The 25,351-nt window shown below is 43.2% G+C and overlaps 1 protein-coding gene across 1 annotated transcript in view; it reads right to left on the bottom strand.

Annotated features, from left to right (window-relative positions):
* The window catches only part of ptpn20 (protein tyrosine phosphatase non-receptor type 20), a gene marked incomplete at its 5' end in the record, with an annotated part of 83,779 nt that extends 59,130 nt beyond the window's left edge, over window positions 1-24,649 (bottom strand). The window contains 13 exons of the mRNA XM_079511935.1: window positions 361-513; window positions 1,902-2,040; window positions 2,413-2,548; window positions 3,914-4,088; window positions 6,039-6,110; window positions 6,564-6,726; window positions 7,950-8,025; window positions 8,203-8,292; window positions 12,785-12,869; window positions 15,629-15,808; window positions 16,961-17,026; window positions 22,662-22,825; window positions 24,526-24,649. Of these exons, the coding sequence (XP_079368061.1) occupies window positions 361-513; window positions 1,902-2,040; window positions 2,413-2,548; window positions 3,914-4,088; window positions 6,039-6,110; window positions 6,564-6,726; window positions 7,950-8,025; window positions 8,203-8,292; window positions 12,785-12,869; window positions 15,629-15,808; window positions 16,961-17,026; window positions 22,662-22,825; window positions 24,526-24,649 (1,623 nt within the window). The remainder of the gene's footprint in view (window positions 1-360; window positions 514-1,901; window positions 2,041-2,412; window positions 2,549-3,913; window positions 4,089-6,038; window positions 6,111-6,563; window positions 6,727-7,949; window positions 8,026-8,202; window positions 8,293-12,784; window positions 12,870-15,628; window positions 15,809-16,960; window positions 17,027-22,661; window positions 22,826-24,525) is intronic.
* Window positions 24,650-25,351: the final 702 nt, after the last annotated feature.

The raw sequence follows: 25,351 nt of genomic DNA, 5'->3' as shown, positions 1-25,351 counted from the left end.
ATGAATGGCTGGAAAAATGGAAATTAAGAGTTTACATATAGTACATGCATACACCTTCCCTAATGATTATATCTGGTTTCAGTATTTATTTATGGTGTATTGTCTCAGGTTATTGTAGCAGTCAATTTATATTGGGGGTCGGGAGGGGGCGGGGCGGGGGTCCCGAGACATTGCCAAAGCATTTCCGGGGGTCCCCGGCCAAAAACATTGAGAACCCCTGCTTTAGTGAAGTATGATCAAGTAGGGTGTGAATTTACAAAAAAAAAAAACACAAAAAGTTATGGTGTCTGCCCGACAGCAACATTATGTGGCTGTTTGTGTATGTATGTGCGTGCGTGCGTGCGTGCGTGCGCCGGCTACCTTTAGGAACTCTAGCTCGGCCTCCTCAGGAAGCATCTGGGCGTGACAGGAGTGTAGTCTTGGCAGTTCGTCCTTCAGGTTGGGGATGGCCATCCTCTCCAGCATCCTCCGGGACACGTAATGCTCCGCCTGGTAGTAGTTCTTACCGTACAGCTACACACACACAGGAACACAAATATAGCCTTTCATTTTTGAAACTATGGCTTTTAACCCATTTTGACCTGAGATCAGATTCTAAAAATGTCTTGTTTCTATCAGTCGTTCTTCGATTTTTCAAAAATAGCAGACCTACAAGCTTGTAGCGCGCCACTCGGTGGCGCGCTATGAGCTTGTAGATCTGCTATTTTTCAATAGCTAAAGCATAACATAATGATAACACCAGAAGGGGTTCCCGCCCAAAATGGGTTAAACATTACAGCTTAATTGTCCTCTGCCTCCTCGTCACTCTCACACCAACTAACTTCATGTCCTCTTTCACTACATCCCAGAAGACCAAATCTCTTTGGTCTTCCTCTATAGGCCTCCTGCTTGGCAGTTCCAACCTCAACATCCTTCTACCGATATATACTCACTATCCCTCCTCTGTACGTGTCCAAACCATCTCAGTTTGGCCTCTCTTGGCCTTATCTCAAAAACATCTGACATTTAAGTCTCTGCTACCTCCAGCTCTGCGTCCTGTCTTTTCCTCAGTGCGACTGTCTCTAAAAACATACAACATAGCTGGTCTCACCACCGTCTTGTACTCTACAGTCTACACCTTCCCTTTCATTCTTGCTGATACTTTCCCATCACACATCACACCTGACGCTTTTCTCCACCCACTCCAACCTACTTGCGCTCATTTCTTCACCTCTAAACAATAAACCTCTAATAAATGTCACCTCTAATTAATAACAAACAAATAAATACATAAATACACAAATAAATAAATACTAATTTTTGATTACTGCTGTATGTAATAATCCCTAGTATCTAAAAAAGACTTGACATTGAGTACCTCAGGTATCTAATAAAGACTTGACATTGAGTACCTCAGGTATCTAATAAAGACTTGACATTGAGTACCTCAGGTATCTAATAAAGACTTGACATTGAGTACCTCAGGTATCTAATAAAGACTTGACATTGAGTACCTCAGGTATCTAATAAAGACTTGACATTGAGTACCTCAGGTATCTAATAAAGACTTGACGTTGAGTACCTCAGGTATCTAATAAAGACTTGACGTTGAGTACCTCAGGTATCTAATAAAGACTTGACATTGAGTACCTCAGGTATCTAATAAAGACTTGACATTGAGTACCTCAGGTATCTAATAAAGACTTGACATTGAGTACCTCAGGTATCTAATAAAGACTTGACATTGAGTACCTCAGGTATCTAATAAAGACTTGACATTGAGTACCTCAGGTATCTAATAAAGACTTGACATTGAGTACCTCAGGTATCTAATAAAGACTTGACATTGAGTACCTCAGGTATCTAATAAAGACTTGACATTGAGTACCTCAGGTATCTAATAAAGACTTGACATTGAGTACCTCAGGCATGTAATCCCCGAACTCGGCTTGCAGTGCGAGCGCGCCCATGAACAGACCCGTCTCATCATTACAGTGTATTCTGTCCTCCATGATATCCCTACGCAGCTGTAAGTAATACTGGTGACGAGTCAGTCTGTGTCTGGGAGACAGAAAGCAAACATTTAGTCATGTTTTATCTTGTTATTTTTTATGTGAAGCACTTTGGGTTGCATTTTATGTATGAAAGGTGCTATATAAATAAAGTTTATTATTATGTTCTTTTGTCTAAATTAATAAATGCCCCTTTTCATCATATGGTAGTTGTCGGGCAAAGGTAGCGACAATAGCCACTGTGAGCTTGTGGAGCTGCTATTTTTTGCTCATTTCTTTTCATTTCAGAAGATTTCCCTTGTAATGGCCCAAAATAGGGGCGGCAGGTTGAAAGTTTTTTCTGTGTGTTACCTATGATAAGATTGTTGTTATTATTATGAAGACAAAAAAAAATAAAAATAAAATAACTGTCACCACTTACAAAATTAAGGAAATGTCATCGACAAAGAATTTGACTCGTAGAAACAGCATAAACGGGGACATGTGCTCTTTTTTCCAACTGTCAGGAGCCACTTTGGAGATTTTGGTCTCATGGTCCAAAAAGAAATATTCATCATCTGTGAAATGACACCACAGAACACATTTCAGTCAAAAGCAAGACTTTTAAAAAGGCCCCTGCAGAGTGGGTGGCCTTCTAGGAAGGAGGGGTCATTAAAACCCTTGTGCACGCACGCACACGCACGCACACACGCATGCACACACGCACACACACACACAGTAAAAGTATAGTTGCACCACTCACAGTTTGCACGGGTGCGATTTTTAGAATTGACATGATTGACTAAGATTTGCCTATTGGGATTCCAATACAAAAAGATAACGTAGTGAGAGTGACTTCAGGACTTCAGTACTCTATAAGATACTGTATTTGAATAACCATATGGTTCTGACTGCTTATATTCATACCCGTTTCATACTTTGTCATATGATAGTATAAGTGGAAAAATTGACAATCTATAAGCTCATAACGCGTTGTATCGCAATGACTTGTGAGCTTGTAGATCTGTCATCTACGATGACAAGCACAAAACAGGAGGGAGGGCAAGCTCCAAAAGTGGTATTTGGCATTTTGGTAGAGTGGCATTAGCCTGGCTCCAGCACTGAATCACTACCATTAAAAAAAATATGTCCTGGCGATTCAGGTCTGGCGACACTCTGGCGACGAAAATCTGATCGCAGCAGCTGATTGGCCGATCAGCCCCGCCACTCGACAGCGTCAGACAACAAACATGGCTGCCCCCACTGGGGTAATTCGCGACCGTATCAATCTGGTTATTAAATCGACCTATGATAAATAGTTTCTTTACAGAAACGATTTTAGGTTTTATAAACATCATCATCCGACATATTTTACCGCTTTTGTTTACATGCTAGTAGCGCTCTTTGGCTGTGGTTTGTTTGGTTAGCAAACGGTTTAGCCATAGCCTCATGATTGACAACAACGTCATCTGCTTTCCTACTATTCTGATTGCTTGGTATGAACCAATCGCCGAAGACTGCCGCTTTGACAACGCCCATCCCAGAAAATGCTGCCGTGGGGAGGGCTTTCAGTCTGAATAATGAAGTGAAACGAAATGAAAAGTCACACTGAGTGTCAGGCTAGAGTGGCATGCCAAAAATACCACTTTCAGTGCTCATGCCCTTTATGGAAAACAGGTTTGGAGGTGGGTAAAAAAAATGATCAAATGGAGAAGATATAACCAAAAATGCAATAAGAAAGACTATAAATCAAACCAAAAGCAGCATACAGTACAGTATATCTCCTACCGTCTAGAAAGGCTATAAAACAAACCAAAGCAGCAAAGTACAGTACAGTACAGTACAGTACAGTACAGTACAGTACAGTACAGTACAGTACAGTACAGTACAGTACAGTACAGTACAGTACAGTACAGTACAGTACAGTACAGTATATCTCCTACCGTCTAGAAAGGCAAGGCCAAAGTAGAAGTGCTCCACCAGGTTGGCGTGGGCGACCACCATGTCGAAGACGTCCCGCCCCCGGGAGGTGATGTCACAGCGCACCACCACCGTCTGTCCGGTGAGCAGCATGACGTTGACTTCCCGCTGAGCGGCGCCCGAGCGCCCCTTCTTAGACTGTGGACACACCCAGAGACACCCGCACATTGAGGTCCACAGACAGTCAACCGTCTAACCACAGTAAGGGCCGGGGCTACACACTACTTACTATAACCCATTTAGGCCTAGCCTGGAACTCACCTATGCTTTTTATGGCATAGGCAGCTCCCGGCAGGATCCGCCGGGAGAAACTATGCGCAGCTGCGCGACATGAGACTAATTACTTAGAGCGACAGAAAGAGAGAGGAGTGTGTGTGTACATGTGTGCGTGTGTGTCAATTTAACAAAGGTGCAGACGATCAGAAATCAGCAGAGAGTGAGCGATGTTTGCGCTACTCTATGCCGAATTGAAGTGGACTCGGACCCAGACTAAAAAAAGTCTGGGTTTCCGAGGCTAATTTAGGCCTGACCTCAAAATTTAAAAAAAAATCTTCCAGTTTTCTGAAAAAAATATTTTCACGATTTTTCAAAAATAGCAGACCTACAAGCTTGTAGATCTGCTATTTTTCAATAGCTAAATTATAACACAATGTTTAAAACACCAAAAGGGGTTCCCGCCCCAAAATGGGATAATCAATGGAACCCGACTGCGGTGTGCAGGTTGTGCGTATGCTCTGCGCATTTTTTTTTTTTCGTGCTCTATTTTTTTTTTAGTGTCTGCGAGGTTTTTTTTTAGTGTCTGCGAGGGTTCAGAGGGAAAAAAACTGTAAATACGGAACTCCCCGCGGAGTAGCTGCGTACGGTTCCGGTCCGTCCCCAGTGTAGCCCCCCCCCTGACTGTTCCTTATGACTGTTATGGATAATATGTACAGTAGCTCGTGGTGCAGAGGTGTGGCATAATTACTCAGCATGGCAACCACCACAGGGGGTGTGGTTACTCATATATACCTGGCAGTGGGTGATTGTGGCCAGGTGCGCAATGGGGGAAAAGCCACAGTTTTTCATGTGCTGTGCAGGTCGGTATATATAGTGTTATTTAGTTTAACCCATTTTGGTGTTTTAAACATTATGTTATAATATAGCTATTGAAAAATAGCAGACCTACAAGCTCATAGCGCGCCACTCGGTGGCGCGCTATGAGCTTGTAGGTCTGCTATTTTTGAAAAATCATGAAAATATTTATTTCAGAAAACTTCTAAATGGGTTAAAGAGTTTTCGACTCTATATTTTTGGTTTGTATGTTTAATAAATGGATTGACATTGACAAGAGATTACAAGCACTCTGGACATTGAATTAATCAAGCACGCGTCTGACTCAACTCAACCCAGTTGCCCATCGTAGTTAGCCTTGAGCATCAAACCTGCCCCCCAACCCTATAGGGACTTTTAAAAGCATGCTAAAAGACCCACCTTTTCACTGTAGAGAAATCCTATAGCTTCACTTGTAGTTCTGTGGGTTGTGTGTGTGTGTGTTTGGTTAGCATTTTGTTTTTATTATGTGCCACATATCTGGAACAAACTCCCAGAAAACTGCAGGTCTGCTACCACTCATTTCCACGTATTACTTTTAAAACATAACTAAATGCCTTTGATTGAGTTACTTTTCTTTTTCTTGATGTTCTGTGTAAAGTACATTGAATTGCCTTGTCGTTGAAATGCGCTCTACGAATAAAGTGTCCATGCTTTGCCTTTCCTTCTACTCCCTCCTGTTGTGACTGACTGACTGACAGCGTTTCTTGTTGCCCAAGTTTTTTTTCTTTGTTTTTCCTTTGCCCTTTCCTCGGGCTGCGCCCCTGGATCAGTCTAATGACTGGATGGGGGGGGGGGGGGGGGGGGGGGGGCTTTACTCGGGCTGCGCCCCTGGATCAGTCTAATGACTGGATGGGGGGGGGGGGGGGGGGCTTTCCTCGGGCTGCGCCCCTGGATCAGTCTAATAACTGGATGGGGGGGGGGGGGGGGGGGGTCACACTATGAATACAGAACCTTTGAAGTCGTTTTGCATGGAAAAGGTAATTTAACACATTTTACCACAAGCGATCCTGGAAGCTCCAGAATGACGGGCGGTTCTTCCGACATCCTGATGAACTCGGGACCCAAAGCCTGAGCAAGAACCAACGGCAGAGATTCCAGTTTAACGTTTTCAAATAATTGTTGTGGCGCAAAAGTACAACGGTTTGCCTCTGAGATGTGGTGGAGTGGAAGTAAAAAAGTACTCAAAATTGGAAATACTCCAGTAAAGTAAAAGTACCTCAAAATTGTACTCAAGTAAAGATCGGTTATTCTCAAATGGCCGAAACGCGTATAGGCTTGAAGTGGTTAATGTATGTTTTGCAATACTAGTCAAAATCTGCAAACTAAAGTTTTCAAATAATTGTAGTGGAGTAAAAGCAATATTCGCCTATGAAAAGGAGTGAAGTAGAAGTAAAAGTAAAAAAATGTGAAGTACAAATACCTCAAAATTGTACTCAAGTAAAGTACTTGAGTAAATGCACTTAGTTGCTTTTACGCCACTCCTCCTCGGTGTAGTTACTTGTGCGATAAGAGAGCGTATACCTTGGCTTTCCTCTGGCTCAGGCTGAGCGAGGACTCGCTGAACGTGATGGAGGGACTCTGGGAGCGTCCGCTGGCCTTGGGGGACATGTCGTGGTGATGGGGGCTCCGGCCCACCCAGCTGCTACAGGTGCTGTCCCTGTGTGACCGCAGGTCACGAGGGAGTCTGGACGTCCCCAGGAGAGAGAGAGAGTTGGCGTGATGACATCAGTGGAACGATAATTATCGATCATTCAGACCGGCGGCGCCATTCTCAAACATTTATTGTCTACGTCACACAGACCTCTTAAATTGATGCAGTGCATGTGTTTGGCCACAGACGACCTATTTGAAAATATATTAAGAGACAATTTGCGTCGTTAGATTAGATTTAGTACACCGCTGTGTAATGCGGCGCAGAGGTAACAGTGGGAGAGAGTGAAACAGTATGCTTTTCATATACAGTATAAAGTATATTCTCTTATTGAGCAAATTATAACTTCTATACAGAGGAATATTAGGGAAATTAAACTGTTCCCCATTTTGCTGTGGACCCCCTGGGCCCCCTGAAAGGACCGCTGGGGGTCCCCGGACCCCACTTTGAGAACCACTGATTTATTAGGCAGCGTCACTTCCTCTCAGATCCTGACTTGACAAACGCAACGCACTCTCTCTCTCTCTCTCTCTCTCTCTCACACGCACGGACGTAAGTGCGCATGTGCCACACACACACACACACACACACACACACACACACACACACACACACACACACACACACACACACACACACCCACACACACACACACACACCACTGAAGATGTACTGGCTCAGCAAACAGCGAAGTGTACATCAATGATGCAGAGCATTGAGAGCAACCTCCTAGCACCAGATTATGTGGCTACGAATAGCATTTACACGAGTCTGATGGATGGCGTTACGAATGGTGTGTGTGTGTGTGTGTGTGTGTGTGTGTGTGTGTGTGTGTGTGTGTGTGTGTGTGTGTGTGTGTGTGTGTGTGTGTGTGTGTGTGTGTGTGTGTGAGTCCAGATTTGTATTGTTACATCTTCTATAGTACGAGCACACGAGAGGAACATTCTTTTGGTTTTGAACTTTTGATTCCACAACATAGCAGCAGCAGCAGCAGGAGCAACGATAACAACAATAACAAAGAAATCGTGGTGAATTGCAGTAACAGAAAAGCAATTTTTGTGTTTTTGTTTTTGTAAATCAACGCCCTACATGATTTTTTGAATTTGAATCACAATGAAGTAACACTACAGTTTTGGACATATGATGTTTCCACCTGATAGAGACGATATGTGTGGCACGTGCACGCATGCACTCGCACACACCCACATACCCATGCACGCACGCACACACACGTACAGCACACGTACAGCCCGTACCTGTCTGAAGCAGTCGAGTATAAAGCTGAGGTAGAGCTCCTTGTTCTTTGTCTCCAAGGTCTCTGAGGTAAACTCCCTGCGAGAAAACAAACACAGAAATACCCAAGCCTCTACAACTGTACGGACAAGAATAGTATACTGCAGAAATACAGCACACAAATAGAGCCTTTTATAAGAAAGAAGGTGGTTGAAAGAAATTGTTAAACAATGGTGAAAATGATGACATTTCTCGTTTCATGTATAGCCTGCTTACCTGACTTTGAGTCAGAGTCTGTGGAGTATCTTCTCCCTTCAGCTGCGCTCCCACATCCCTCGCTGAACTCTGACAATGGCCCTCTCTTTCCTGTCAAGCAGACAGAAGACTTTAGCTGAGGACGTCTCACAAACTCCTCTCTGTCCCCCTCTAGTGACCATGCATAGACATAAGCCGTCGCAAAGAAATTGCAAGCCATCCATATACGTCCTCCGTGACAAATGTTCAAAGGTCCCGATATCCAGGTGTAAGAATAACCACGCTTGATGTACACGAACCATGCTCCAGTGGCTTGAGACAACGCTAGTGCTACACAGCTGTGATTAATTCCATCAGATTACTGAGCAGTCCAGTTGGCAGTATGGAGCATGAAGGTGTTCTTATGGTCATAATACGTTTGTTTTTCGGGTTTGGAAGGTGATAGTGACGTGCATGCCAAACGGGGTCCTCTGGGAAAAAGAAGGGGGGAAAAAAAGAACCACTACCCTAAATGTTTGATGCGTGTTTCCTGTGCAGTTTGAGACTTTCCCCCCGGCCTCCTTGCCACCGCAGTATCAAGGGCAACACCACCAGGTTCATGAACGGCATGATGGTGCTCTTACACTTTTGCTCTTCCTTGAGGAACTGCTTTCTTGTTTTTTTAACTAATGTCCATCATGTACAGTATATATCGCTATGCTCCATACGCACCATTATGACTCACCTCTGAAACACACTAAATAGATAAACTAGAGTGCAGTAACAACAAGTAACAAGTAACAGTAACAATCTACATATTTATCATTTGGCCGAAATGTATATATTAGGGCTGAAGTGGTTAATGCATGTTTTCCTTAATCTTGTTTTCTTTAAAATTGTACTTAAGTACAGTACTTAAGTAAATGTACTTAGCTACTTTCCACCACTGAGAAAGCCTTTTTGTTTTTACTGGCTCTCAGAGGAGTCTAATCCTGGCCTGGCTTCGGGTTAAGACCTTTATAATCCTATAGTAACCTGTGCTGTGCGTCGCCTCTAGCCCATTATGTTATACTTTAGCTATTGAAAAATAGCAGATCTACACGCTATGAGCTTGTAGATCTGCTATTTTTGAAAAATCGCGAAATGTGGCGCAAATCTTTGAATATATATTCTTTCAGAGCAAACGTTTTTACCTCAAATCTTTGCTTATGTCGGGGTCCCTGGAACAACATATTTTCAGATGGGGGTCGGCGGCCAATTACATATAATTCTAGGGGTCCTCGACATGAAATAGTGAGCACCACTGATATAGAAACATGAGGTTTTTCAGAAAATTGTCATGATTTAGACGACATTTGTTAAATGTCGACGTCAGGTCTAAATGGGCTAGACAAGAAGAAACAATGTTTTTTAAAGGACCACTTCACCACTTTTCAACCTATCTTCATATAATAGGTCCTCGCTAATAATCATGATAAAATGGCAAAAAAAAATTCTACTCAGTCTGTGTCTCATGGGGGGGCTGTGGGCAGTTCAGAAACCCGTCCACCAGTGACATCATCGTTAGGCAGATTTTTTTTAAACAATATTTTTTTACAAAAATGTTTAGATTTTTTTTTATCATGATTATTAGTGAGGACCTATTATATGAAGATAGGTTGAAAAGTGGTGAAGTGGTCCTTTAACTATCGGGGGTTTGTACCATGACACACTCTTCAAGGTCAGAAAATGTGGTAAAAAACCCCCCCAAAAAAACCCAAGCAACTGCACTCAATCTGTATAGAAATCCAGAGGAGCTGCTCAAAATGTTACTTGCACAAATGTAGGCAGACAAGTAGAATAGAAAAGTGAAATTGATTCGTACGCCTTCTGCCTTCTGTGCAAATCGTTTCTAACGATCCTCCACCGTCCTTATTCGGCACATTCCCTATTGCTGCTAAAGAGATTCTATCATACCCACACTGGCCTGACCGGTACTTTAACTAAATGTTTCATCTTATCTTATGTATTTTCCCCCTCATGACATCCATTGTTATCATTATAATTATTATTATTATTATATTAGTATCCCATTTTCACCCAGTGCCAATGCCGTCCTAAAAGCTTTAATCCTGGGGCGCTACACTCACTCTGCCAACCTGGGGAGAGCCACGAACAGAGTTCATGCTTCCTTTAATGCATGAAGAGGCCGCTTCTTATCACCTAACAGGAGGGGGAGTGTCCTCCGGTAGGACGTAGCGGGTGGAAGGAACACGTTATTCCATTCCCCTCCATCAGGCGCCCCGGCTGACCGGGGGAGGGCAGTATAGAGACCAGGATCACTGCATGTTTCTTTGTGAGGGTACCTTCCCTAGGGGACACGGGGAGAACATGTGAGGGTACCTTCCCTAGGGGACACGGGGAGAACATGTGAGGGTACCTTCCCTAGGGGACACGGGGAGAACATGTGAGGGTACCTTCCCTAGGGGACACGGGGAGAACATGTGAGGGTACCTTCCCTAGGGGACACGGGGAGAACATGTGAGGGTACCTTCCCTAGGGGACACGGGGAGAACATGTGAGGTTACCTTCCCTAGGGGACACGGGGAGAACATGTGAGGGTACCTTCCCTAGGGGACATGGGGAGAACATGTGAGGGTACCTTCCCTAAGGGATACGGGGAGAACATGTGAGGTTACCTTCCCTAGGGGACACGGGGAGAACATGTGAGGGTACCTTCCCTAGGGGACACGGGGAGAACATGTGAGGTTACCTTCCCTAGGGGACACGGGGAGAACATGTGAGGGTACCTTCCCTAGGGGACACGGGGAGAACATGTGAGGTTACCTTCCCTAGGGGACACGGGGAGAACATGTGAGGGTACCTTCCCTAGGGGACACGGGGAGAACATGTGAGGGTACCTTCCCTAAGGGATACGGGGAGAACATGTGAGGGTACCTACCCTAGGGGACACGGGGAGAACATGCAAAGGCGACACAGAAAGGGCCTTTCTGCCAACCCCACCCAGGGTATATAGGTACTGATGACGCAGAGGAGATTTGCTTTTGTTATCTTATGCCGGTGGGGATAATGTTGCTCTTATGTTCATATTCTAACTGTTGGTGTTTTTTCTATCTATCTATAAATGCACCATGTCTCTGTCTGTGTGTGTGTGTGTGTGTGTGTGTGTGTGTGTGTGTGGGTGTGTGTGTGTGTGTGTGTGTGTGTGTGTGTGTGTGTGTGTGTGTGTGTGTGTGTGTGTGTGTGTGTGTGTGTGTGTGTGTCTGTGTGTCTGTCTGTCTGTCTGTGTGTGTACGGCTGTAATGCACGTAACCCGAGAACCGTCCGTACCCGGTGGTGTCATGCTCGTGGAACGCAGTACCACGCCGCGGTACCAGTCATTTTTTGACGTGCACGCGCAGGGACGGAACGGAACGGTGCACGTGCGTGCACGCTGGAACGCGTTCCCCCCTTAGATTCAAGAGAAGACGCACCTAATCAACCTCGCGTCACCAGACTTTCCAAGGCCTCATTCACACGTACCAAACACCAATCAAGCAATGTTTGGTCGTTTTTTTGGGCCACCACAATTCTTTTCCAATGGGAGTCACATGGTTTGATCAAACATTTGTGTTTCATTGCTGATTGCTGATTGCTCCCCCCTCATCAAACAAAAATGTTTGGTCAAACCATGTGACTCCCATTGAAAATGAATTGGAGCAGCAATCAAAAAGCAATCAGGCATCACACACGGACCGAACATTTGTTGTGTAGGTGTGTACGAAGCCCAAGACGCACCAGTGCCCAGTGGTCTAGGACGGTTAATGACATTAAATTGCATGTTTTCACCTTGATGAATAAGTAAAGTAATCCACGATCCACTCACACCGTTGAGTCCACGGAGGTTTGATGTGTGCTTTGTGCGTGCGTACTCTCGGCTTTCACTTTAACTGATAAATTGCGCTGCGGTAGCCTAATCTGATCCCTGGTCAGCCAGTCACAGCAGCACTCTCAGAGAGAGCCCCGCGGGCATCTGCTGTTTTCACACCTACTACAAGCCAGCAAACAATGATTTGTTGTGTATTAGCTTGTCTGACAGCGTGATTGAGTTGAGAGGACAACTGCAGAATGGTCATTGCAAGCGAGAGGCAAGCATGGCCGCCAATACACAATGACGATTGCGCAATCGTCACGTGATGTCACATGCTCCATCCCTGATGATGTCATGTGATGTCACGTAGCCTGGTTAATAAACCAGACCAAATCAGCCGTTGGCAAAAAAAAGTTGCCTACCAGCGGATTACGGTCTGGCGAGGCTCAGTAGCACGCCTCTTTCCTACAGCAGAGAACAGGTCGGACCAATCGGGACACGGTATGCAATATAGGCGGGCTTTGGTACAGTGACGTTCAATGCTTGAGACTTTTGACTGACAGTAGCTCTGACCAATTGCGTCAAAGAGAAAATGTTCCCCGGGAAATGAAATCCAAGTGGAGCCAGCCCAGACTGATATACCGCGACAGTGTTGTGTGATATTAGTCTGGCTTATTAGCCAGGCTAGATGTCACGTGCGCCCGACCAACCAACACCCTGACGGGAAATGCACGACAGCTGTGTTGAATGTAAACATGCCATATGAGCTCTTACCGTGTCCATGTAGTCTCTCTCTGATCATCTGGCTCCTGCCACTCAGATGAACATTGTTGTTGTCTGGAAGAGAGCCGCTTTCCATCTAACAGGAAGAACAAATCTCAATCAGTTTCATTGTCACTTTAGGCTGACACAGCCTGAATTCTCATTTCGTTTCACTTCATTATCCAGACTGAAAGCCATCCCCACGGCAGCCGTTTCTGCGATGGACGTTGCCAAAGCGGCAGTCTTTGGCGATTGGTTCACACCAACCAATCAAAATAGTAGTATTAAAAGGATAGAGACTGAACCGGAACGATAGCCACCCCAAAATTTGGTGCCCGAAATGCGGAAGTGCAAACACGCTCAACGTTAAAGCCCAGCTGCACGGGGTTTCCTCGTCATAAACTCCACGGGTCCACCTGCAGTCCCTCCTCTTAGCACTAGGGCCGAGCGCCTCAACGTTGGCGAGCCTCACTGGGGGCCTTGGGCTATAACCCGGTTGCTAACCAAATAAACACAGTCAACGACTACTACACAGTCAAATATGTCGGATGATGATGTTTCTGAAACCTTGTCGTTTCTGTAAAATAAACTATTTATCATAGGGTGATTAATAGCCAGATTGATACGGCCGCAAGTTACCACAGTGGGGGCAGCCATGTTTGTTGTTTGACTTCATCAAGTTGAAACGAGGCTGATGGCCAATCAGCCGCTGTATCAGATTTTCAACCGAGTCTAACGCTGCCATAGACAGAGTCAGACATGAATCGCCAGAACATGTCCCTTCCATGATATAGACTTGGCATACAAGGGAGCAAGTCAACATACCGTTCTTCACAGCTCATGGTTGTGCTTGTCACATTTTTTTTTAATGTTAACCCATTTAGGCCTGACCTCAAAATTTAAAAAAAATCTTCTAAATCCCAGTTTTCTGAAATAAATATTTTCACGATTTTTCAAAAATAGCAGACCTACAAGCTTGTAGCGCGCCACTCGGTGGCGCGCTATGAGCTTGTAGATCTGCTATTTTTCAATAGCTAAATTACAACATAATGTTTAAAACACCAAAAGGGGTACCCGCCCCAAAATGGATAAAAGAGGCAAAAGGAAAAAAAAGTAGGGCATACAAATAGGGCATAATACAGACAGACGGACAGAAAGACATGCAGACAAACAGACAGACGGAAAGCTGGGCATTAAAAAATAAATAAATCACACCCGTGTGAACTGAGTGGTGCAAGGTCTTATATAGCCTGATCAGCTGTGGTCTGACGTAATGTCAGTGACCATAGTAACCATTCTCATTCTTTTGGGCCTCACGTACAGGTACACACAAACACGGATACAAACAAAGCTGGTTGTTGGAGTGGTTTGCACCAGTCAAAAGGCCTGGGAGATAATGCTCAATTTGTACGTGAGTGACGCTTGGCTAAAATAGCAGATCTACAAGCTCACATGTCACACAAGTGCTTCATCATTCAACACCCATTATGAGGAGGATTCCACGTTGGAATGAGTGTGAAAGGAGTGTGAAAGGAGTGAGTTGAAAACAGCAGTGTTTTCAACTAATAATTGGTCCGCCCGATGGCAAAAGCGCTTCCTTCTACATTAGTCTTGTTCTTGATGCTGTCGCTGAGCGAATGAAAGAAATTCCAAACCAACTTTAACCACTTTAACGTCCCATTATGGTCAACCGGCGTCCACCTCAGGGCTCTATGGGCCTACTGGTGTATCTTGTCTGTGTTCTATGTTATTGTGAGGGAAAGCTTTCGCAAGAAAACAGCCGATCGGGAAGCTGGCAACACGTCTCAGTGCGACACGTTTGTCGTAAGCTTGCTGAACGACTCGTGACGAGGCTGAAAACATCTGCTGTATTTGGTGAAGGTGAAGTAGGCCAGTGGTTCTCAACCTGTGGGTCAGGACCCCCGAAGGGGGGGGGGGGGGGACCCCACCAAAAAGATTTTGGTGGGGTCCCCAGATGACAGTAGAGTCATAATTTAAGGGACTTTTAAGACCGTTTTAATACCTAAAAGAAAAATAAATTACAAAAAGTATTTCTGCATCAAACGTAATCAACAAATGGACAAACACTGACCAAATTGTCAAATAATATAAGAAAGGGTGAAAACAGCCGATCTACAAGCTCACAACACCTCACGCGTTGAGTTTTTGTAGAGCTTGTAGGTCTGCTATTTTCACAATATTTATCTGTGGAACCGAGTCAAACTAAAATGTATTGCCTCAACTCCTGCATGTTCCAAGTGCTTGTCAGGGTGGGGGGTTCCCCAGTTCAAATAGGATTATTTTGAGGGCGTCACGGCCTGAAAAGGTTGAGAACCACTGAAGTAGGCTATACATGCAGACCAGTGTTGATTTCGTCGACTAAAACTAAGACGAAAAATGTTCGTCGACTACCTTATAAATATAAATATACTGACAATTTCGTCAGCAAATAAAAACTAGACTAAAATGTTAGGAAGGGACTAGTGGACAAGAGATCCAGTATAAGTCATTTTACACTTGGTTGCATGCTGAAAATAGCAGATCTACAAGCTCACAGCTGCGACACGTTGTGAGCTTGTAGATCGGCTATTTTCAGCAAGTGTACAATCAGCCATTACGACGGCATCAAGGCCCGCCAAAATGCATTTCAGTCGACTAAATCAACTGTAGATTTAGTCGACTAAAATCTTATGATATTTAGTCGACTAAAACTAGACTAACACTAATACATTCCGGGTGACTAAAACTAAATGGAAGCTATTCAAGAGACTATGACTAAAACTAAAATCAAAATTTCCTGCCAAAAACAACACTGATGCAGACTACACAGACGGACGGTTAGACGGACAGACTCACAGACTCATGGAAGACCTCCTCCACCAGTTGCCTGATGACTTTGGTCGGGGACGGCAGGAGCGAGGCCTTGTGCTGCGACTCGCACGCCTCCAGGAGGTTGCCCAGGCTGACCCGGCGGTGGGCCTGGTCTTCACACATGCTCAGCAGCAGGCTGTTCAAGTGGTCACTCAGCTGCACTGGCTTTAATTAAGAGTGGGGGGTCAAAGGTCAAAGGTGGTGGCGGCGGTGTCGTTCACAATGGCCGTGGCGAGCAAATACAGTTGATCTCTATACGAATCGATGTAATTGATTGTGGGAAGTAATCTGAGAATAATCCAAGATTTAGAAAGATAGTGAAAATAGCCAATCTCACAATGCATCGTGAACTCGTACATTCATTATTTTCATTCGTCACATTTGCACGCTTTAGTTGATAATTACAAAGAAATCTATATATATTTTTTGGTGTCGATTTGTTTAGGGGCGCCTATACACAGGTTTAATGTTTGTCTTTAGTTCAATGTTTGTTTTGTAAACGCCATTGACAATGAAGGGAAAGTTTACGTCATGATAAGTCATTTAGGTCAATATGTCTCTTTATTGTAAATGGCGTTTTATGTTTGTGTTGGCACCGTTTGTTTTACAGCACCATTACATCACCTAATCAACATGAGTTAGACTTTAATATATTAGCGCCCCTCACTTCACACGGGTGTGATTTTATTTTTTTCAATGTTTGTTTTAAAAATGCCATTGACAATGAAGGGAAAATTGACATCATCTTGTCCCTAACACAAACATTAAATGCCATTAACAATAAAGAGAATGTAATGTTTGTTCAGAAGAATCAGAATCAGAAGCCGTTATTTGCCATAAATGTAAACATTGTTTTTCGGTAGCACAGTTACAGAATGCAGTGCAGTTACCACAGCTGCCATGGACGGCGCTATATTGGATGGCATGTTTTGTCACCGTTTGTTTTACATCACCTAATCAACATGAGTTAGACTTTAATATATTAGCGCCCCTCACTTCACACGGGTGTGATTTTTGATAGATATGACTTTTCTGTTTGGATGTATGGGCTGTCAAGGCCAGAAAGTAGTTTTTAGCCACTCAGTAGGTATTCCTGTATAACTTCCTGGTTTGATGATGATGTCACACGCATACCCTCTATAGCTAGTTGCAGCCCTAGTGAGATGTGATAAGTGTGTGTGTGTGTGTGTGTGTGTGTGTGTGTGTGTGTGTGTGTGTGTGTGTGTGTGTGTGTGTGTGTGTGTGTGTGTGTGTGTGTGTGTGTGTGTGTGTGTGTGTGTGTGTGTGTGTGTGTGTGTGTGTGTGTGTGGCACCTACCTGGTTCTGAGGTAGGTGGTAGTCAACCGACCAGTAGAGAGTCATCCCCAGTGAATACACTAGCATCTGAAGAGATGAGCACACGCACACAAAACAATTAAAACATTACATAGAAACCTCATATCTTATCTTAGTCTCTCTTATGAACTCTTAAGTCGAATAAAATGCACTTTTATTGCACTTTTTAATATTTCTTAATATGCTGCTCAGTTTTAATGCACTGCACTTTAGGATGTTATGCTTATTCTTCTTTTATTGATATGTTTTATATACACTGCTGGTCCTGAGTACGATTTTCATTTTATATATGTGCAAACATGTGAAATGACAAATAAAGTGAACCTTGATCTTATGTTTTTAACTTATGAGCATTTGTGCCTGTCGTAGACATGCGCAGAGCAAGTTCAGTCAGGGAACCTCAGTGCAGTCGCTGCCGTCCGTTAATTGGGCCGCCTCAGCATCACGCTCTCATCCACATGATTCACTCAGCCAATCACACACTCACTCCATCTTCATACCGGCTACTTTAACCGGAGGTTTGCATTCCTCCTCCTGCTTGCTTGCTTGCTGCTGCTGTATCAGCGCGCTGCCGTATACCAACCTGCTGCTCACCCACCTCCACCCCATCTACCACCTGTCGTTTTGGATCTACTGTTGATTGTGGATCTGTGGATCTACTGTGGATCTACATGATGCGCTTGATCTGAGTACCTAAAAAGCAGATCCAATACATCGCCAAACCATAATGAATATATTGCTCATCTTATATTCAATAAATATATATTCCATCCATTCTTGAGTTGTCCTGACTGAATTTGTGTTTTTTCGTAAATGAACGCCCCCAACTTGTACATGCTACACAAAAGCTTCCAAAGTAGCAAATCTACATTGTCTACATGTCCAAAACTGTTCCCTACACACGTCTGAAAACGTGTGACGCTCTAGTATGATCTAGTTTGTGTCCGGGTGGCTCAGTCAGTCGGTAGAGCTCTCAGCCTTTGGATCGCGAGTTCATGGGTTCGATCACGGTCACCGCCAACTCAGCGTATGAGTAGCACAGTTTGGGTGCGGCAAGTCGTGCGGGAAGTACTGGGAGCTGATGCTAGGTGTGGCGCTCCACCTCAGCATTCCATCTCCCAGGGGTCTAACGCATTGTTACGGCGTGTTACCGGCTGAAACCGACAATAAGCCACTCCTGACATTCTTCTTCTTCTTCTTCTTCTTCTTCTTCTTCTTCTTCTTCTTCTTCTTCTTCTAGTATGATCAAGTAGGGCATTCAATTCCGAAAAAACACAAAAAGTTTAAACATGGAGATTAGGGGTTTCTGCCGGACAGCAACGACATTCAAAGAAAAGAAAAAAAGAAAATATTACAAACATAGCCATTTAACGTCCCTATTCTAGGGCAAACATTTGCCCCGGTCCTAAAAAAAACCCCGATCTACAAGCTCTCAAGGAGGTACGAGGAGGTTGTGCATTTGTGGATCGGCTATTTTGAGCTTGTACAAGAGATTTGGTGCAGAGGGAGAAAGGCAGGAGACCGAGTAGGGAACCCTGCGGGACCTCGGTCAATTAAGTATATAGGGTTTAAATCGTTAAGTTGTTAAGGAACTACTAAGTAATGCATGGATGCATTTATTTGAGTTTAAAGTGAGGAAACACGTGTGAGACATCACAGTTTCAATCATTTTCAATAGCACTTTAAGCCTACAATTTACAATGACAACAATTTAGGCATTTTGCAGAGGCTCTTATCCAGAGCGACTTACATTAAGCAAGGTAAACGCACACATCAAATGCATAGAGACAGTGTAGTGCCTCAGTAAGCTAGGATCACTGGTCAACCGAGAACCTATAGCGTCAGACTAAACTATGTACAGTACTATCAAACACATTATTACTATTAACCCATTTAGGCCTGACGTCGAAATAAAAAAAAACGTTCGCTCTGAAAGAATATATATTCAAAGATTTGTGCCGCATTTTTACGATTTTTGTATAGTACAGTAAGGTACAGTACAGTATGCTACACTACAGTACAGTACACCATGTTACAGTACAGTATGGTACATTACAGTACAGTACAGTATGGTACAGTACAGTACAGTCTGGTACAGCACAGTACCGTATGATATCGCACAGCACAGTATGGTCATTGGTTCAGTAAGAGCAGAACAGTACTGTACAGTACAGTACACTTCAATGCACAGCAATGGGTGCCCCAGTATGTATGTCTCCATGCATGTCTGTCCACTTCAGTACAGTATGACCACTGCAGCAGCAATCTCTCTACAGTACAGTACAGCCATTGACCAGTTACAGACAATAAACCATGTCGTTAAACAAAAAATGCTATCTTATTTCCAACTACTTCCCGTCTGCATTTACACCCTATTATCCATGTGACATCAATCACACTCATTACTCACACCCTTGCTCACTACAAATAGCAGTGCAACATTGCAAGGGTGACAACATCGCAAAGGGAGCCAACGACACGTGGCGCTAGAATTCTAGTCTTCACAATGGAAAGTGGTTAACCATACAGTTCAGCAGAGTGGTTCTCAAAGTGGGACCTTTTTCATGTCAAGGAATTATCTGTATTTGGCCATGGACTCCCATCTGAAAATATGTTGTTCCAGGGAGGGACCCCCTCCCCCTAACCTGACTCAGGTTAGGGGGCAGCTAGAGGCGGGATCAAGGCAGCACTGTGTATGCCTTGATCCCGCCTCTAGCTGCTGCTGATTGGCCAGGCCGTTTTGTGGCCGGCATCAAGTCTGCCTGAGAGTTCCCAGATGGGAGCAGGAGGGGGGAACCCAGTGTACTCTCTGCTGCCCCATCTGGCGGAGTCAGGTTACCCTCCCCCAGAAGCAAAGATATGAGTTAAAATGTCCGTTGTGAAAGAATATATATTCAAAGATTTGCACTACATTTTCACGATTTTTCAAAAATAGCAGACCTACAAGCTCATAGCGCTATGAGCTTGTAGATCTGCTATTTTTCAATAGCTAAAGTATAACATAATGCTTAGTTAAAACACCAAAAGGAGTTCCCGTCCAGAATGGGTTAAAAAGCAGTTAACATAGCATCACAATAATTTGAACTACTATCCATTTAAACATTGGCTATTCAAAAATAGAAGACATACAAGCTCACAGAGCGTCACTTCGTGCCGCACTACATCTGCTATTTTGTTGAAAATCTTTGAATAAAAATATTGAAAATGTTTCGAAACCTTGAGTCAATTTCGGGGGTCCTCCTTTACACAAAACAGTATGAGAACCACTGCCCTATCAGCCGTGGTGGAAAGTAACTAATTACATTTACTACTAAGTCCTGTACTTACGTACAATTTAGAGGTATTTGTTCTTTACTTGAGTATGTTACATTTTCAGTACTTTTACTTCTACTCCACTACATTTCAGAGGCAAATATTGTACTTTTACTCCACTATAATTATTTGACAACTTTAGTTACTAGTTACTTTGTACATTTTGATTATTATTACAAAACATGCATTAACCACTTCAGCCCTATACACATTTTGGCCATTTGAAAATAGCCGATCTACAAGCTCACAAGCTTGGAATGGGACATTCTGCATAATGAGTACTTTGTGCTTTTGGTACTTGAAGTAGGCCTACATTTTGATGACGATACTTTTGTACTTTTACTCAAGTAATTTTTTAATTCCAGACTTTACTTGTAACAGAGTATTTCCACATTGCAGTATTGATACTTTTACTTAAGTAACAAATGTGAGTACTTTTTCCCACCACTGTCCTATCAGCCCCTCAACTAGTCTTGCGTTGCCAGACTGTTTTTAAATGCTTCCGTCATACAGTCTGGAGCAACGGAAGCTTTATCATGAGTCAAATATAAAGCGGAAGTGGAGCATCCTCCTCCCCACTTCCGTTTCGTCTTTACAGTTGCGCAAATTTATCCTAGTATAAATAGAAACCATCTAAGCATATAGCTTGCTGCTTAACAGAAATGGAAATAAATAAAATAAGCTCTAAAAGATATTTTAAAATATATTTTTGTGAACGGAAATGACAAACAGATTACTCGGATTTGGGGAGGTGCAGTTCCAGACTCTATATAGCATTCGGAGATTGTGGAAGTGGAATAGTTGTCTGGCTACGCGAGACTACACCTCAACTAAACCCCCTTTACACTGCAGCAGCATGCAGGGTAGTAATTACTTCACTCAACCACCGGGTGGCATTGTTACACTTCTTAGGTACATCCTTTTAACTCTTGACAACGTCCTCCTGGGAATTTCAAACATGGGCTAGCCTGCAGTCTGCAGTGCTCTCCTCTCTGCAAACACACACTGGCAATAATGCACACTGGAAACAGCCTCGTTGCAACTACATCGATGCTGTTGCGTTTGCTCGTAATATGCCTTTGTCTGTTCTTGATACATGTGTGAGTCAGAGCCATCGAGCACTGTGTGTACTATGTCTATGTTGTTGCTTCTACAATATGTCAACAAAGCAGGAAGGCAAGCCCAAAGGGTTTGTTTTATGTTTTACACCGTTAGTGCAGTGGTTAATTCCCAGACGTTTCCCAGGGTTTGTTTTATGTTTTACACCGTTAGTGCAGTGGTTAATTCCCAGACGTTTCCAGGCTCGAGACCCAGTAGAGGTGTCCCCCCCCCCACCGGGAGTCGGGACCCAAAAACATACACAAATACATCACAGATTAACCACTTAAGCCCTATAGTGAATACAGCTGATCTACAAGCTCACAACGTGTTGCGATGCTTAATACATCTGCTATTATAGATCTGCTATTTCCACTATATTTATTTTATGGATGGATTCTTTTTTAATGACATTTTTTTGATATATTTTTTATAATGTTTTGACATTAGGCTATAATAAAACAAATTGTATGAACAAAAAAAACATATTTACTTATAAAAAACGGGTCCTGAGTTTAGTTGGTGGGTTTAGTTTAGTATGCACTGACCCTCTCTATGGCAGGTTTGGTTGAGTTGTTTTAGTTTAGTGTAGTATAGTTTAGTATGCACTGACCCTCTCTATGGCAGGTTTGGTTGAGTTGTTTTAGTTTAGTGTAGTATAGTTTAGTATGCACTGAACCTCTCTATGGCAGGTTTGGTTGAGTTGTTTTAGTTTAGTGTAGTATAGTTTAGTATGCACTGACCCTCTCTATGGCAGGTTTGGTTGAGTTGTTTTAGTTTAGTGTAGTATAGTTTAGTATGCACTGAACCTCTCTATGGCAGGTTTGGTTGAGTTGTTTTAGTTTAGTGTAGTATAGTTTAGTATGCACTGACCCTCTCTATGGCAGGTTTGGTTGAGTTGTTTTAGTTTAGTGTAGTATAGTTTAGTATGCACTGAACCTCTCTATGGCAGGTTTGGTTGAGTTGTTTTAGTCTAGTATAGTATAGTTTAGTATGCACTGAACCTCTCTATGGCAGGTTTGGTTGAGTTGTTTTAGTTTAGTATAGTGTAGTATAGTGTAGTATGCACTGACCCTCTCTATGGCAGGTTTGGTTGAGTTGTTTTAGTTTAGTATAGTGTAGTTTAGTATGCACTGACCCTCTCTATGGCAGGTTTGGTTGAGTTGTTTTAGTTTAGTGTAGTATAGTTTAGTATGCACTGACCCTCTCTATGGCAGGTTTGGTTGAGTTGTTTTAGTATAGTATAGTGTAGTATAGTTTAGTATGCACTGACCCTCTCTATGGCAGGTTTGGTTGAGTTGGCACGGCCCTGCAGCATCTCCGGAGCGGTGAAGGTGGACACGTCGTTGGATAGGGCACAGTTCTTAAACGCTAAGGTACCAGTGGCTGACAGCAGCAGGGAGGCGGGGCTTATGATGTTGTACATACTGTTGTGACCTATAAACAAACACACAAACAAACAAAACAGGAAGTATTTAATGGCCATTATTTCTTGACTTTCTTGACTTTCTTCCATAGCAACATCACATTCTGTGAGACAAGATTGTGTATTGGGGATGCTCGTGTGATGTTGATGAATTGAATACATAATACCACAATGGAAACAAGTCCCCAGGCTTTGTCCTTTTAGCCTTAATGTCTGACTGTACTACGTGCTGTTTAAATTTCTGACTAATAAAGAATTCAATCCAATCAATCAAATCATTCCATCATATTATTTGTGTGCAGATATGATCCTGTAGCTTCATAACTACATAGTGTATAAGGGTTGGCTATTGCCTACAACTTCACCATACGATAGCCACCACTATACAGAGGCCACCATACGATTCACATCGTGATATGCGTTGATTTCAAATAATGACCTTGTCCTACTGAATTTACTACAAGAACTCTTCTTTATTGTTTTCTTTAAGAGAAAAGTAAAATATCTACGTATTGCCCAAATTGAAGCACTTACACTTCAGGCCCACAGAGATTTTAGGATTAAAATAAAGATTATGTATGCACTCCCAGAGTTCTTATTAATGAATGCAAATAAAAAAAAAATATATTTTCTTCGGCTTAAGTCTCAGACACACATACACACAAACACATTATTTTGCAAAGCTGTATCACACACAGCCTTTCCCGCTGTATCAATATGGTAGCCTCTGTATCGATATGCATATCGGCAAGGAATACGATATGGTGATAATATTACTGTATTTATGTTGTTTTTAATAGTGTATTGCAGCGGTTCTCAAAGTGGGCCCTACTGTATAGCAAAATGTGTTAATAAAACGTCAAAATCAGTTTGCAAGCTCACAACTATGGAAGCATTCCAATGCTTCCATACACAACACGTTGCATATTGAAGAGGGGAAAAAAGAGAAATGTGAGGATGAACTTGTATTGGCGTCCCTGAAATCACACCAAGGCCAAATATACATCATCTCTGTCGGGTGGAAAACCTCATGTCCAAAATGTTACTTTTCAGGATTCAAATTTAAAAGCATCAAAAGTAGCAGATCCGCAAGCTCAAAACGTGTCGCTAGCACTTTGATGCTTTTGGGTGACGCTGTGGTATGATCAAGTAGGGCGTTGATTTAGGGGGTAAAACACTAAAAGTTAAAATATGGAGAGGTTTCTGCCCGGCAGTGATGATAAGACGCTGTAGATACATAAGTACATAGTGCATTGTGTCCAGGGGTTGACAGTTGACACTAAGGTCTCAGAGGAACTTGCCCATCAGGCAAGTACACTAACAAGTCATGTTCTACTTTCCCAAAGGCCATGCCCACTTGCCCCGAAAAGTTAATCGTCCAAATTATAGGTAAAATTTTAATTATTGTTCAATTTCACGCTTTGAACCACACTTGTTATTTTATAGTTTTAAGTGTAGCAACAGATGAAAACGGCACTTTATAAACAAAACGAGTGCTCTGGCCACGTTCAGCAATTGCTCAAAAAGAGCAATTGCCCAGTCGGTCAGGCAACCTGAAAGCAAACTCCAAATGTTTTCATTTCCCTGCCTTGCCTTTAGTGTCAACGCCCGAGTGTCCTGGCTCTATAAGACGCTGTAGAAACATAACCACACACAGTGCATCGTGTCCTGATGGTGTAAACATGGGTTTGGGGACATGACATGAGTTTACCCCTATAGGAGACGTCCACCAGAGTCTCTGCAGTACCCAGCAGTAAGGACCAGATCTCGTCCTCCACTAGAGGTCCCCCCCGAGCCTCCAAGACTTCTGCTAATGTCACGAATGTGCTGCTCATTCTGCGCACGCTCCACGCACACACCTATAAAGGACGGACAGACAGACAGACAGACAGACAGACAGAGAGAAGTACAATTATTTTCTTTGCTCAGAATGGAATTCAGTTGTCTTTTATCGTGTGAAAAGCAGGAGAGGAAACTATTTCACTTAGCCTACTGTATTATGACACCACATTGCTTCATCGTGCATCACGATCAGTAAGGCGACTATTCAAGCTCAAATCCGTAAAGGGCCTGGGGATCTCTTAACTCTTGCTCCGCTAGCAACAGAGCTAGCTAACCGGCTAACGTAAGTAGCATTATGGCTCGATCGATCGAATGCACTATAAAAGCGCAATTGCCATTAATCTTCGGCAATGGCGTTAAGCGTCAGTATCAAAATTAGGCTTCAATTGACAATAATCTTCGGCAATGGCGCTATAGGAGTTAACGTCTGCCACTTAACCAAGAGGGAAAATATAATTATTTGAGCTTCAGGCAGTACTACCTACTGCGGGAGGTTTGCACATGCTCAGTGTAAACAGGAACTGCGATGGAGTGTTCCAGCAGAGGTGCTAGATAGAAAGCTCAAAACTTGTGATGTAAATAATGAGATCCAGAACAGTTGAGAATTAAACAGCAGTCACCCTTCCCTTTTCAAATGTTTTATATCATCCACAGCACTTGAATGAACAGTATCCATGTTCCTTTGTCATTTCACA

This window comes from Electrona antarctica (genome assembly GCF_951216825.1).
Source record: "Electrona antarctica genome assembly, chromosome: 10".
Classification (NCBI taxonomy): domain Eukaryota; kingdom Metazoa; phylum Chordata; class Actinopteri; order Myctophiformes; family Myctophidae; genus Electrona; species Electrona antarctica.
This window is presented reverse-complemented; position numbering and strand designations above follow the sequence as displayed.